At 52.3% G+C, this 14,686-nt stretch overlaps 1 protein-coding gene across 1 annotated transcript in view; it reads right to left on the bottom strand.

The window, feature by feature from the left end:
- The window catches only part of IGSF21 (immunoglobin superfamily member 21), a 96,032-nt gene extending 82,291 nt beyond the window's left edge, over nt 1-13,741 (bottom strand). The window contains exon 1 of the mRNA XM_059829841.1: nt 13,570-13,741. Within this exon, the coding sequence (XP_059685824.1) occupies nt 13,570-13,741 (172 nt within the window). The remainder of the gene's footprint in view (nt 1-13,569) is intronic.
- Nucleotides 13,742-14,686: the final 945 nt, after the last annotated feature.

Raw genomic sequence — 14,686 nt, 5'->3', positions numbered from 1 at the left:
TCCTTTTCCTATAGAAGAACTCATCAAAGACATCAGTTTTTAACTTTTCCTTGGAGAAATATCTGAAAAACCCACCATATCCAAGCCTGCAGAGCAAGATGCCAGGAGGATGCGGAGATGGGACAGGGATGAGCAGGGAAATAAGGGAAACCAGGAAAGACATGAAATTTGGGAGCACCAACACCCTCCCCGCTCCTGCCAGTGACACGTTATTCTACTCTCCCATGAGGGACACTAATTTTTATGGTGAAGCACACTCGTCTCCCTCTTACAGGAATAATTTAATTAACTTGGAGAAATGTAATTAATTTTAATTGTTCGCGATAATTCATTGTTTAATACGATATTAATAATTATTAAAAAAACCCCTAATACCCAGTAACTGTCCTATAATGTGCTAATTAAACTCTCATATAGGAAGCACTTAATTTTAAGCGTTGGGAAATTATTTCTGGTCTCCGGAGCCTGAGTCAGCGACCCAAGAAGATGGAGAGAGGCGAGAAGGGAGGTGGGGCTGCACCCACTGCACCCCGAACCCCAAATCCACCTGAAGCCGTTGGGTTGGGTGGCGATCCACCTGGATATTCCTTTTCCCTGGGATTTTTGGCCTCCTGAAATCATCTGCGTGGGGTCCATCCCTTTTCTCCAGCAGCCCATGCTCCCCAAGAACGATGCTCTGTTGAACTTTGCAGGGTGGGAAACGTTCGTTTCCATGTCCTTTGCCGTTCTCATAACCATCTTAAGTACTTAAATATACAATTTCCATCTAGGAATTACATGCTGCTGGCAGCCTTTTAAACCAGGGAAAGGACCCCCCGTGGAACTGTTTGTTTTCTTGGAGTGGTATCATCTTCGGCGAAGGATTTGTCCTCTAATTGCACCATCTGTGCGTTGGGAAGACGCGATCCGATCCCTCAGTTTGCTAATTTTTTTCCCCTTCTTTCTCTTTTTTTTCCCCTGCCTTGGAGAAAAGCTCTTCAATTGCAGGTCCCGATATCCCCCCAGGTCCCAGGACTTGGATGCCCAGACCCCCCAAGTCCCGATATCCCCCCAGGTCCCAGGACTTGGATGCTCAGACCCCCCAAGTCCCGATATCCCCCCAGGTCCCAGGACTTGGATGCCCAGACCCCCCAAGTCCCGATATCCCCCCAGGTCCCAGGACTTGGATGCCCAGACCCCCCAAGTCCCGATATCCCCCCAGGTCCCAGGACTTGGATGCCCAGACCCCCCAAGTCCCAAAATCCCCCCAGGTCCCAGGACTTGGATGCCCAGACCCCCCAAGTCCCAAAATCCCCCCAGGTCCCAGGAGTTGGATGCTCAGACCCCCCAGCCAGAAGACTCCCATTTTGGGGTAGTTTAGTGGGAAATACATAACGGGTACCAAATCAGCACCCAACGGGGTGTGGGACCCTGATGCACCAACTGTACCCCTCTCCTCGTGCGCATCCCTGGGTCATGATCCCTCCCTTGCCACAGCGGGACAGACCCACAAACCCCTAGGGATGCACCCCAAAAAGCAAGACCACGATGCTCCCAAGCTGCAGGGCCAAAACGGGGACCGAAGCAGCAAATTTGGGGCAAGGAGCTGATGCCCGATGCCGGCTAGACACACGTTTGCTCGCAAAGCGCCCGGCGCGTGATGGTGATTTGACGATGGAGTAGTTGAGGGGCTTTGCTGCACTCAGAAGAGTCGGTGCTCCCAAAAGCATCGATTAAATCCTCGCTGGAGATGACAAAAAGCATCTCCATCCTCCCTCGCCCACAGCCCACAGCACTTCCCCGGACGGTGCCGTGAAGACCTCACAAACCTTTTTTATTTTCACCCATTAAGGGCTTGATTTCTGAACATCCCTTGCAAAAAGAGCCTCGGGGGGGGAGACACGCACATCTCTTGCTCTACCGACGATGCTTCAGTCGCAGTGCAAGCGCAAAGCCTTTGCTAAAAATACCTCCGTCTGCTTTGATGAGGCAGGAGACAGCGGCTCCCCGCGCCTTCGGCAGCCGTCATTAGCAGCTCGCATCTGCCTGGCTGGCAGCAAACGGCTCCTTTTCCATGCTGAGGTGTTAAAAAAAAATAAAATCTATATACATAATAAAATAAATAAACCCGCGTCATTTGTTTTACTTGCCAACCCCGGAGCAATGGGAGATCTGCTGCAAAGCACCTGTTTGCTGCTTTCCCACCTCCCTCGCAGGTGGGTTTCGCACAGCTTGGGGAGAAAAAAAGAGCGTGCGGGAGAGGAGAGGGCTGGCTCCGTGCAAAATAGCAGGGGATGGAGTTAACAAGGGGAAATAAACCTCTTAAACCAAGTGGGGTGGTGGAAAAGCAGGACCTTGGCATCTCTGCAAGCTGGAAGATGCTGGTAGACACCACCCAAGCCTCCATCTCATCATCAAGCCTCCATCATGCACCGGGAGAAAAAAATAACATTTGATGGACCGAACCAGTCTTCGGCGTCTCCCACACCGTCCCACTTTGCAAACTATTTCTTTATTGCAAGGACAGTTTTGGCAGAGCAGATCCTCATGGGCAATCACCTCAAGAAGCCGGCAGCAGGCAAAGGACCAGCCACCTGCGGAAGCCGGTTGCCCCCCTAAACCATCATGGCATCCCCCCATCCCTCTGGCACATCACTGGCAAGCTGCAATTAGCGCCAGAAGAAATAGTCTCACTGTAATTAGTGTCATTTACTTAAAACGCTTGACCTTGAGGAGGTTTTGCATCGATCTCAGCTCAGGCTTTGGGGGATTTGATAGCAGCAACATCTCCCAAGTGCACGTAAAACCCCCTGTCTTCCTACCAACCCTACAAAACCTTATTGAGCTACAGGAGTTGGGTCTCCAAATTAATTAGGGGGCTTTGTTTTGCTCAGGGAACAGGGAGGAAAGTGGGAGCAGACAGCTGCTGGCCGGGCACCAGCTTTGCAAAGGGGACTCAGAGCCTTAATTACTCCTTTCTCTTGACCTCGTTGCACCTTGAAGTGTTTTAACATCCCTGTTGCTGGCGGTGGGGATTGATCGATCATCCCTCCTTTGGCGTCCAGACGGCCTGATTAATGTAACACTAACCAGTCGCTCCCTACCCTGGGGAATTAATCACTTAAATGTGGGAATTACTCAATAAACCGTTCAAACCCGCAATAAACCAAGCCATTAAAAATTAATCGTTAGACATCCCTGCCATGTAAACATAGCTAATAAGACGGGCAGGGAGCGGAGAGGGGGAAATGGTCCCGCATAGCCTGTGCTTCCTCATTCTTGCCCTAAAAACATCATCAAAAAGCCCAGTGAAGGACCGATCTCTTCCAGCCGCGTTCGAAGATGCAACCGAGCCAAGGACCGGCAGCTCAACGCCGACGAACTGGCTTCATCTCCCCCAGGAGAAAGGCAAGGGGTTTTATTTTAAATCCCTTTCCTCCCATAATACATCTGACACTAATCAGGGTTCCAGCCCCATGGGAATCAATGATTAATGATGTTAAATATAGCAGGAGATTGCGAGGGTAAAATTAGGCGCCATGCATAAAACATCACAGCTCCTTGTTAGATAGTCAAATTAGACTAATGGTTTGATGTTCACGCGGGCTCTGGCCCTGTAATTATGAATGGACCGGCTAACCTCCTCCCCAGCTGCACGCGGCTTGGATGCTGGCGCTGAGAAATAGCCCGGGCTTGAGCTTTAATGAGAACACGGCGATGGTAATTAGAGCACAAGGGCGTGCGAGGATGGGGCTGAAGGTGGACCTGGACATCCTGAAGGTCGAGGGTGTGGTGGGGACAACACTGTCCCGTCGACCGGCTCTTTTGCATCCCTGTGGGTCTGCTGCAGGACGTGGTCCTGTACCATGATGGGATGGTTGGGGTCAGCATCGTTATGGGTTTGCCATGGGGCCAGCTATGGATTGGCTTTACCCAGCAGCATGGCCATCGCTCCAACATCCCCTACCAGCGCGGCAAGAGCTTTTTGCTCAGCATGGTTTGCAAAAATCCCCCCCAAACCCCCCCAAGTCCCAGCCTTGCAGATATACACCATCATCTTCCACCCCCCGGTCACTAATTAGCTCCAAGCAGCTATTAAGGAGTGCAAAGCCGGGGACAGAAGGAGGGGGAACGCAAAGCCGTCAACATACATAACCAGTTCCTCCAAAAACAGTGCAGAGAACACAAATCTGGCTGTAATTAATCTCATTATCTAGGAAAGAGAGAGACGCGGAGCGGTTGCGTGGCTTGAAAGGGTTGACAAAAATGGGAGTATGGGAGGGATAAGCCTTTGTGAGAGTTTAAGCGCGGACAGCCACCAGCCTTAAAGCTGGTTTCAAGGGAGATCAGAGCGACAGGGAAATAAAGACAGGAGGAAACCAGCCCGGAGGAAGCAAATTCAATAACGTCTTATTCCACGGCCCTTTTGCTTAAGAAGTGAGACAAAAATAGCCCAAAAGGGCCAAAACTGCCGCTCATCACCACCACGTTGCATCCTGTGCAAAGCCCAAGCAAGCGGCCGGGCGTGGGATGGGAGCATCCGCGCTCCTCCTCCAGCCCAAAGGGCCGATTCCTGCCCCGCAGAGCTGCACCAGGACCGCATCCAGAGCATCCTTCAGGAGAGGTATTTTGGGGCAGGAGAGCCTTTCTCAGCGAGCCGATGGCGATGAGGTTGCACCCCACAACCCGGAGCAAGGCTTGGAGCCAGCATCTACCGACCAATACCTCCAAAACCATTATAAACCAGTTAAACAGCCGTGGGGCAGCGGATGCCTCCCCGGGCTTCGGTGTGTAGCAAGACCCCCCAGAAAACAGCCTTTTTGGGGGAAAAAAGGGGAAAATTCCCCCTCCCGGTGCTGGAGGCGGCTGGCGGGGGAGAAAAAGCCCCCCGAAAGTTGCAGATGGCTATTTTGTGCTGTTTCGGAGATTGTCAATTGTTTGCAGAAGAGGAGATTATAGCCTGTCAGGCAACCTGAAACCAAGCCAGGCGGGATCTTTGCAGTCTTAAACCCCTGAAAACGAGTCAGCAGATTAAAAAAAGCAGTTACCAAAAAGAAAAATAAAAAAGCACTTTTTTCCCTCCCCAGCTGCAGAGAAGGGGGAGACGCAGCCCCAAACCCATCGCTGCCTCCACCATCCCCATGCCGGGGAATTAACGCCAGCCTTGATGAGTTTTTTCCTGTTGCATTAGCGTCTTCATTTGCTCCCCCGGCTTTAATTGCAAAGGGCTGGAAGGAGGCAAAACCACCATGCTCAGCCCTGAGTTCAAGTTCCCATGGCCTGAACGTGGGTTAATTGGAAGCAGAAGGAAATATCAGAAGTGCAGCCCAGGCATGATTTGCCCCCCAACATGGGCAGAACATCACCGTTAGCAAAGGGCAAAGGACCTGGCCACTCTCAAACAAGCTTTTTTTCCTCCTCGAGCAGGATTTGACCTTCCCAGAGCTTCAAATCCCTGCCGAGGAGGCACCTGCCCTGCTACATCCCAACTCAGCCTGGGCACGTCCTCACCACCAGCTCTCCATCCTCTCCTGGGGATTGCTTTTTTTTCCCCCCCTCCGGCATTTTAAACCTTCTTTCCTCCCCCAAAATTCCCACCGCGCGGCATGACCCAGCGTCGCCGACAGCATCCTGCTCTGACGAAGGCGTTTGGGGTCCGGCGCCGGCAGCGGATCAAAACGGCTTTGTCAAGGCGGCTGGGAAAGGACATGTCCACATGACAGATTGGGGTTTGTCGGAGGTGTGTTTTGGCTAACAACCTGAAAATTGTCATTTTTTGACAAGGACTTCAAAAAGCTCTGACACAAAGAGCGCTTAAGCCTTGTTTCTGTGAGAGGCTCCTGCGAGAGTACTTTTTCCCTCGCTGCTCGCAGCCTGCAATCCTATTAGGATGGTTTACATCCCTGAGCCGGGGATGAGACCACAGCGATCAACCCAGGGCCCCCGAATCCATACCCAAGGGGGTTACAACCCTCTTTTCCTTTGCAAGGCGTTGCAGTCCCCATCCCACCCTCCCTGATCAGGAGCATCTCCATTCCCCCGCAAACCCCCACAGCTCTGCAGCCCTTTGCATCAGCACCGTGATGCAAAAGCAAAGCCGCCACGCTCCCGGGGGAGAGCTACATCCAACCCAACGAGGAACGGCAACCGATTGACTCGTAGTAAGAGTCCAATAACGTCTGGGAGATTGCAGCTTTGATAAGCACTCCGCTGCGCAGCTGGGGTCAACCACATTAGGGGAATGTAATTAGACTAATAAATCCTTATTTTTTTCCTCCTCGTCAGGGGTACAAGGAGCTCACCCGGGGAAGCCGTGGGTCCTTGGCTTGGGTGGATTTAAGCACTCGAATCCAGTGTTTTGGGGTTGCAAGCTTAGCAAACAGGGTGTTATCACTAGGCTCTCCAGCCCAGTTCTCCAGCCTTACTGGTCCCAGTTGCGATCAACCATGAAGGCAATGATCCGCAGGGGGTTGAAGAGCAGCAGCTGATCCTGCACGGGATGCAACCAGCCCTGCCACACATCACCAAACATCTTTCCGCCTCTTTGGGCGAGACTGCCAGGAGCCTGGATCGCATCCGTACCCCCAGCAATAGCGGAGCTCGCCGAGAGCCGTGCTGAAGGCAACAGTTGGCTTCACCTTCCCCGTTGCCTCTTTTCCGCTTTCCCAAACCTGTAGCAAAGCTCCCCAAAGGCAGCAGCTACTTCTCAGCTCACCCAACTTCTCCTCTTGGCAACCTTTGCTGGCAGAGCCCCATCACCAGGAATAGCAACGTGTGCGGAGGTCCAGCTCTTGCAAACAATGATGCCTGATTAAGGCAGCTGCCTAATATCCTACCCCGGGAAGGGGAAACTCTTCCCAGCAGCTCCAGCTCCCGTTGAAACAAGACGTGAAGCATCTCAGGTCCAACTTTCCCTTCCCCACACACCCACCAGCATGGCTGGTGGTGGCAGAAAGGCGTTTGCATGGCAAATGCATCCTCCAAAAGAGCAGCGGGGAGCAGGACAACCCTTGGGCTCTGCTCAGCATCCCCGTATCGCTGCTAAAAAAAAAAAATGCCCAGGATGAGCCCACATGAGTTGCGTATGCTTTGGCTATTGTGCCATCCTCCAGCCCCCTCCTTGCATGGAAGGTACTGAAGCAACTGCTTCATAGAGGCATCATGAATCAGCCTTTAATATAGCGTACGTTGCATTATTTTTAGCCAGGGACACTATTGTATTGTGCTTGTGCGCAGGAATCAGACCATGAAATTGGCTGGATGCAGACTAGTCGTGTTTGTCAGCATGAACGGGCAAACAAGCAGCTGAGTCGTGCCAGGGTGAAATGTTAAAAGCGTTTAAGTGCCATTTAATGGCACCTGATATTAGCAAGCTGGGCATTCAAAAGGATGTGTGGTTATTAAACGGTGGCCTCGGCGGCCGACCCCAATAGCCCCGGTCAAGTCAGGAGCCAGGGTTGCCCTAAAATTAACCTGCCAACCCAAATTCAGAGCCTGGCAGGGTGCCTATAGCAACTCTGCACTATATAGTGGCTATCGGAAAGGCAGCACTGCCCTCGTAGCAAAATACAGCCGGCTACAAGTGCTCAGTCCCTAGCTCAGCAAACCGGGGCGTTGCAAGCACACGTGGGAGCAGAAAAACCTCTTTTTTAGGACAATTTAAGCCCCTGGGGCTGGATCACCCCCACTGGGGTTGCAATTGCTCCAATACAATTGATAGTTGCTCGATCCCAAGGATGCTGGGAGAGGCGTCCCCAAGCCTTGCAAGGGCTGGGGGCAAGGCTAAAGCAGGGTGAAATATCTCCGATGAGCATCCCAGATGGTGACGGAGGCTTCGGCAGCTTTATTTGCTGGCTAAAGAGGGAAGAAATCGGGGTCCCTTCCACCCCCTCCACGGTTTTGGAGGAAGAGGAGTCAGAAACTGAAATCCTGCTTGGAGAGCGTGGAGCCAGGAGGAAAACCAAACCCCTCCAAGATATCTGAAGAGGGCAATCACGGCTCTTCTCGCAGCCCAAATTGTTAGTTTAGCAAATTACTTTTGAACAGCCCGTGTTTTGACATTTCTCAAGTGTTTTGCTTCCCTTCCGCCCAACTCAAGGTGACTGTTTCCAAGCTCAAACACTCGGCCAAGAGCAAAATAAGAGTTTTGGAGCTTGGCTTCCCTTTGCTTTGAGAAGCAGCCAGTCAAGACACCAAAAATTATGGGAATAGGGACAACCCCATCACCCCCCCCATCTCCATCCCTCCCTTGGGGTCACTTATGGGGCTGCAAAACCCCCATTACCTGGGACAGGAGAACCAGAGGAGCAAACCACTGGTGCAGAGGATGGGAACTCATTTCTACCTCTGCTCTGCACCCGTTACTGCACTTAATTAAATTAAAACCAGCTGAAGTGATAACAGCTGGGGAGGGGTTATTATTGGCAGCCAGATGTCTCTAAAAAAATTAATGGGGAGTGATAAAACCAGAGCCATCAGCTGAGGTTGTGCTGAAGATGCTCCCTCAATGCCTTATTCATGGCAGGAGTCAACCGGGAGCAGCAGTCAGGTCTGTCCCGCTGCTCCAGCGTTCGTCACTTCATTAAGGTTTAAATACAAGTGTTGCACTGCAGAGGCAATTAGCAGATGGTATTTATTTTGCCTGCAGTGGAGGACGCTCTGCTGCAGAGCACCTAGCTGAAAAATGGGGGGGAAAAAAAATCAGGATTTAGTGTCCAGAGTCCCTATCCCCATCTGTGATGCTGGATCTCTATGGCAGCTTTGCTAAGCCTGAACCCAAACTCAGTTTCAAGCTTCACGAGAGCTTATTTCTTCTGCTCTGCTCCTCTCGGCTGCTATATTTGATGTCTCTCACTCGCCGGTTCCCCAGGGGCAGAGGCTGGAGGAAAGCTTGCGAACAAACACGAATTTCTGGAGCTTTTTTATCATCACTCCCGGGGTTGAGACAGCTGCTCTCCGTGCCGGAGCCGTGTAGCTGGGCTTTGATACCGAAAGCCGCAGCCCGGCAGGTCGCTAGCTCCCCTGCTTGCTTTAGAAGCCAGAGACAAAGATACAAGGGAGGATATTTTGCACCTGAAATTCATCTGCGTTTGCTCCCGGTGGCGTTGCCTGCAGCTGGTTTCGGTGGCGATGAGCACTGGGAGAGCAGGCTCGCTCCGTGCAAGCTGCACTTGGCCTTGCCCTAACCCTAACAGCGGGCACAAAAGCCACGGAGGGCTGCAAAAGTGTCGGGGTTGTCCCTCTGCAAAGGGGATTTCGGCGTGCATGGCTCAGGGATGTGCAAACGCCGGTGAGAGGGGTCAGCTTTTAGCAAAACCCCTTCCAGTCTGGCTCGCCGGCTCTGGTCCACCTAAAAACCAGCCTCTGCTTTTGCTCCTTGCTCCCCCCAAATTGCTCCTTGCAGTTTGCCCACGGAGCAGTAACGCACCTCCACACAGGGAAACCCCTCCATTGCCCATAGGAAAGAAACTAAAAAATAAAAATACTGCCTTAAACAGGCTTTGGAAACGTCCCCGGCAGGGCAGTGGCAAGATGAAGAGCCATTTGGGTGTCACGAGCATGTTAAAGCTCAAATAAATACCTTGCTGAGGGTGCTGGCAGGGCTGATGGCTCAGCAGGGAAGGTGGGTGGATGTTTTCCAAACTTTCCCAGGGTTTACTATCCCTTTTTTTCCCTCTTCCCCAACTCTTTTTGGGTTAAAACCCCAAATCCCAACTGGAATCAAGCCCCAACTGCTCTTCCATCCCCAGGAAAAGCAATGCACGTGGCACACTGAAGGAAAGAGGGTGTTTGGGGCAGGACCCGGCTGCTTTGGGAAAGCAAAGCCCGGCTCGAGGGGGAGGATAAAACCAGTTTCAAGGCAACTGAGCGGAGACTGAACATCACCCCAGCTAAGCCGGGCACTGGGCTGGCAGCCAAACCCAAACCGGGTTACCGCCGAGCCTCAGCGTGGCTTTTGCAAGCCCCCACGCTGCCAAAATAGCCCCTCTGGGGATGAACCCCCAAGCCCACACCCCTTCGCTGTCCCCCTTGCAATGCCAAACACCCCCCCAGCCACCCTGCGCGGCTGATACTGCAGCATCTGTGCCCTTCAGCAGTTGCAAAGGTGAGAAAATAAAGGTGTAGAGGTAGAGATTGCTCCCCGTCGCTGCTAAATCTCAAGGAATAAATAGCATCCTGCGGAATTTAAGCATCCCCAGGTGAGCTGCCGCCCAACTCCTGTCTGCTAGCAAAGAGGGGTGCAACGTGCCGGCGTCGGAGGTGCCCCGGGCAGGGGAAACCCTCTCTTGCCAGGCTGAGGACGCAGCCAGGCACCGGCTGGTTAAGCATTCACCAGCACTGGGATTATTACCTGCCATTCAGTTGGGTTTAATCCTTCCAAATTGCCAAGGAAAAATTCACTTGGAGGCATTAAGAAGGCGCAAATATCGCCTGTTAGCCGCGGGGGGTGACTCCAGCCCGCCGTTCTCTATCGGTCCCCCCACCGCCGCACCTCGGTTTTGCTGAAGCTTTTTTGTGCCAACACCCCGAGAGTTTTTACAAGCCGAAACGACGCAACCCCGGGGAACGGCTCGACGTTTGCAGCAGCCGGCCGCGCGTGCGAGGGAAAATAAGCCGGAGATGCAGCTGTGGGTTGAAATATCCCATCTATTTTTTTTTTTTGCCCCCTGCAATCCAGCCGGGGGTAGCATCCAGCCGTCCACCTGCAACAGGCTCTGCACCTTGGCACCCATCCTGCCGCACGCAATCCTCCCTCCTCCCTGAAAAAGGCTTTACGGGAGCATCCAGTCGCCCTTCTGGGGCATCGCGTTTTGCTACCAGTTTGTTTAGAGCAAGAAGAGGTTAGAATAAAAGCTCTGCAGCCCGTCTTTTTTAAGCAGGCAGCCATTTCCCCGCCGGGAGAGCGTGCAAAGAGCCGCAGCCGTTAACCCTCCGCTTCAATTAAGAGGAGGGGGGTGAGGATTCGCCCATCCAACCCCGGCAGCTTCAATCATGTCAGATAAGCAAAAGGGATGAGCGAAGGACGCCGGCTCCTTGAGTTGTTTTGAAGGGAAAGCAGATTTAGGGGATGAAGTGATGCTCGTGGCCATGCTTTGCAAGCTCCGGTCCCGAAAGGTGCCGCATCCCGAGGGAGCCCAGAGCTGCAGCAGCACCCCAGCACCTCCTCCACCAGCCTGGAGTCGTGAATTCCCTGCATTTATCCACCCCGGTGACCTGGGAAAGCCGTTCCCAGTGGGATTTTTCCCAGATTTTAGGGGATGCCCCTTCCAGGTGGTCCAAAACGGGATTTCTCAGGCTGATAAGGAAGCCCGTATCCTTATTTAAAAGTCACTTTTGCTCGTAATGGAGGCACTTACCCCTCGGATACATCATCCGCCTCGCATGGGTTTTATTGCTGGTAATAACTCCCAGAAAGTCCTCAACAGATGGAAATTTTATTTGGCTAATCACCGCTGTTTGAGTTACGGAGGGGAAGAACAGCGCTGGGGGGGTCGGGGCTGTGACCCCCAAAGGAGCTGGGCGAAGGCGTAAATTAGGGATGCTGTGACTTTCCCGACCTATTTTTATGAGCTTGAGGATGAGGGAGAGGAGAGAAAAGGCAATTTCTTCCTACCCAGCAGAGCTCCCGTTCCAGGAAAAATAAGAAAAAAGGGATTTTCAATTCTTTTTTTGCAGTTAAACTAGTCTCTCTGCGCTCTTCTGCCTGGGAATGACAATTGCCAGCCTGTTCACTTGTGCATTATGGCCGCGGGATATATATATTTTTATATATATAGGGGGAGGTAGTACTGCATAAGCCTTTCTAGCACTGCTTTACATGTGTAACCACTCCTCAGACATGCTTTTTTTTGAATACAACCCAGCTGATTCCCATGTAAACCACTCCAAATCCCTATTTCCCCGTGGGGATCACGCGTGTGACGATGGCCTCGCTACCGGGGCTGCTGCAAAAGGCAGGTTGGAGCCTCAGCCGCTGCAGAGCCTGGCCCGAGGGGGGTTTAAGGGCCGGATCCTGAAGGATTTGCAGTAAATTTGGTGAATTCTGGAGGAATATATCCCAAATGGAGGTTTTTCATAAATATAGATCATTATAGATGTGTATATACCAGCTCTGGGCTCCTTGCCCTAAGCAGGATGGGAGAGAGGGACTGGATGAAAGCCCGACCCAAGATTAATTTATTGCTGTGATTAAGGTCTAATTAGTGCAAAGAGAGCCTTGGAAATAAAGAGGTGGTGTTGCAGCACCCCAAAAGCAAAGGGATGGGGGGGAAGTGGAGCCTCTCCTGTGCTATAGCCTGGGGAGGGGGGCATGCAAGAAGAAAAAAAAAAAAAAGAAAAAAAAAAAAATATAACCAGAAAGGATTTCAACAGCAAGCAAGGATTTTAATCCCTACATTCTTCCCATGCCCAGCAAGGGGGAACTATCACCCTTCAATGGGTGCTCGAGGAGGTGGCACCCACCGAGCGGGGAGGGAAACTGAGCCCAAGGGACTTCACCGCTTGCCGCGGCAAGAAAAACATTTACAGGTGGGGTCTGGTTTGGCAAATATTTCTTTTTCAGCAAAGCTTGCTTTCATCCCACCCGGCAGCCACTTGTTGTGCTTGATGGAATAATTTCCACGCCGAAAGCCCTCCGGCCACCACGCTTCCTCGGGACTTAATAACCAAACACCTTCAGAAAGACCTTAACTTCATCCTGTGGAAGTATTATCCTCCTTCCCTGCTGCATATATACTGGTTTTACATATATATACACATATAAAATACATAACGCGTATACATGCATTATTTGAGCGCTCCTAAATGCAGGAGCAAGGAGCATTGCCAGGGACGCAGCACCCAGTGCAAGCCCCCAGCCCTCTCCATCCCAGCCCGGCTCCTGCACCCCGATTTTTTTTGCAGCCATTTAATTGTTTTTCTCTTTTAATTGCTCCTTTCAAGGCAGGTTTCTCGTCCCAAATCTCAGGCGAGCCCGTCTTCAGAGCGGTCCTGCCTTTGCAGCTCAAAGCAATTTCTCCTTTGCTCCTTTCCCCCCCGGGCTCCCACGCTGCTTGTTATGATGATGATGATTATTATTATAAATTTATTTCTATTTTTTTTCCCCCCACAGCTTGCAAGGAGGAGGGGGGAAAATCCAGGAGGAATCAAACCGGCTTGATTAAAGGCGACAGAGGGGGTTGATGGGCAGCGAGGAAGGCAACCAGCTTTGCTTGCATCTCCTGGGGAAGCACAGCGAGGTTTGCTTTCCTTTGCAACCCCATGTCCTGACCACATACCCCTCCTAGAAACGTCCCAGATTTGTTTTCCACGCCAAAATATTGGGAGGGCGGAAAGGAAATGTCTCTTCCCGTGGCTGCGACCAGCTCAGTCGTCTCATAATCCAGTTTATCCCCTGTGCAGACACCCTCTGCGTGAAGGACGTGGCTGCTCCGGCCACGCTTCTTCCCTTTGCAATGGGACGTTCAGTTAGCAGAGCAGGTTCTTTAAGATGAAGAAAAAGCCACAGAGATCCCATCGATCGCAGCCCGACATCTCCATCCTCTTTGGGACATACCACCATGGCATCCCTGGGAGATGCCACCATGGCACCTTCGGGACACACCACCATGGCATCACTAGTAGGAGATGCCACCATGGCATCACTAGTAGGAGATGCCACCATGGCAGCTTTGGGACATGCCACCACAGCATCCCTAGGAGATGCCACCATGGCATCTTCGGGACATGCCACCACGGCATCCCTAGTAGGAGATGCCACCATGGCACCTTTGGGACATACCACCATGGCATCCCTGGGAGATGCCACCATGGCACCTTTGGGACATACCACCACGGCAACCCTCAGAGATACCACCATGGCACTTTTGAGACATAGCATGACATGCCCTGGGGACATGCCCTCCCCACAGCAGCTCTCCGGGGCAGCCAAGAGACCCCACCGAGCTCTCCCCACCTTTTCCCCACCGCAAGAACTTGTCCCAAGGGCCTACAACCGCCTCTGGGCTGGTGGCCAAGCCACAATCCCACCACAGGAGCTGGACCATGGCACATCCACGACCCTCTGCCCACCTACACCCTATGCTGTGCTCCAAGGTGGAAAGCATGGCCGTGCATAATTCATCCCCTGACCTCTAGCCAAGAACACATCCTTAATCCCCGGGCTGGGGAAAGCTGCGCGGTGTTGGCCACTGGCCGGCCCAAACCAGGAGGAGCTTTTTCAGTCACCTGGGGGGGACTTTAGGACAGCAGCTGCTCATGAAGCCATCACTCTCCATCCTCTTGGCAACCGGGATGAGGGCTGAAGGCTATCCGCCACCGGGGTCTGGGCAGGGCTTGGTACCAACCGAAGAGGATGGAGGAAGAGGAAGGTGGGAAAGGTAACTCCAGCTGCGTACGGATGGGTGAAGAGCCTGATTTGGGTGGAGGCTCCTACATTCTCAGGGGTTAAAAGCATGATGGAAGAAGCTCCCCGTTGTCCATACCTGGTTTTGGCCATGCTGGCACAGCAAATGCCTCTTCTCATCCTCTGTGGACTATTGCAAAAGCAACCACGAGGATGCTTGCACATGAGACGTTCCACGCATGATGCATCCCCCAGGGACAAGGGTCATGAGCCTGTTTTTCCTTAAACACATCTGAAAGAAAAAAACCCACCGCCCAACCAGTTCTAACCCTTCAAGGTAGCAAAAATCTCCATTTTAAGTCC

Source organism: Gavia stellata, chromosome 27 (assembly GCF_030936135.1).
Source record: "Gavia stellata isolate bGavSte3 chromosome 27, bGavSte3.hap2, whole genome shotgun sequence".
NCBI lineage: Eukaryota > Metazoa > Chordata > Aves > Gaviiformes > Gaviidae > Gavia > Gavia stellata.
Note: the sequence above shows the minus strand (reverse complement) of the source record. Positions and strands in the feature narration are given on the sequence as shown.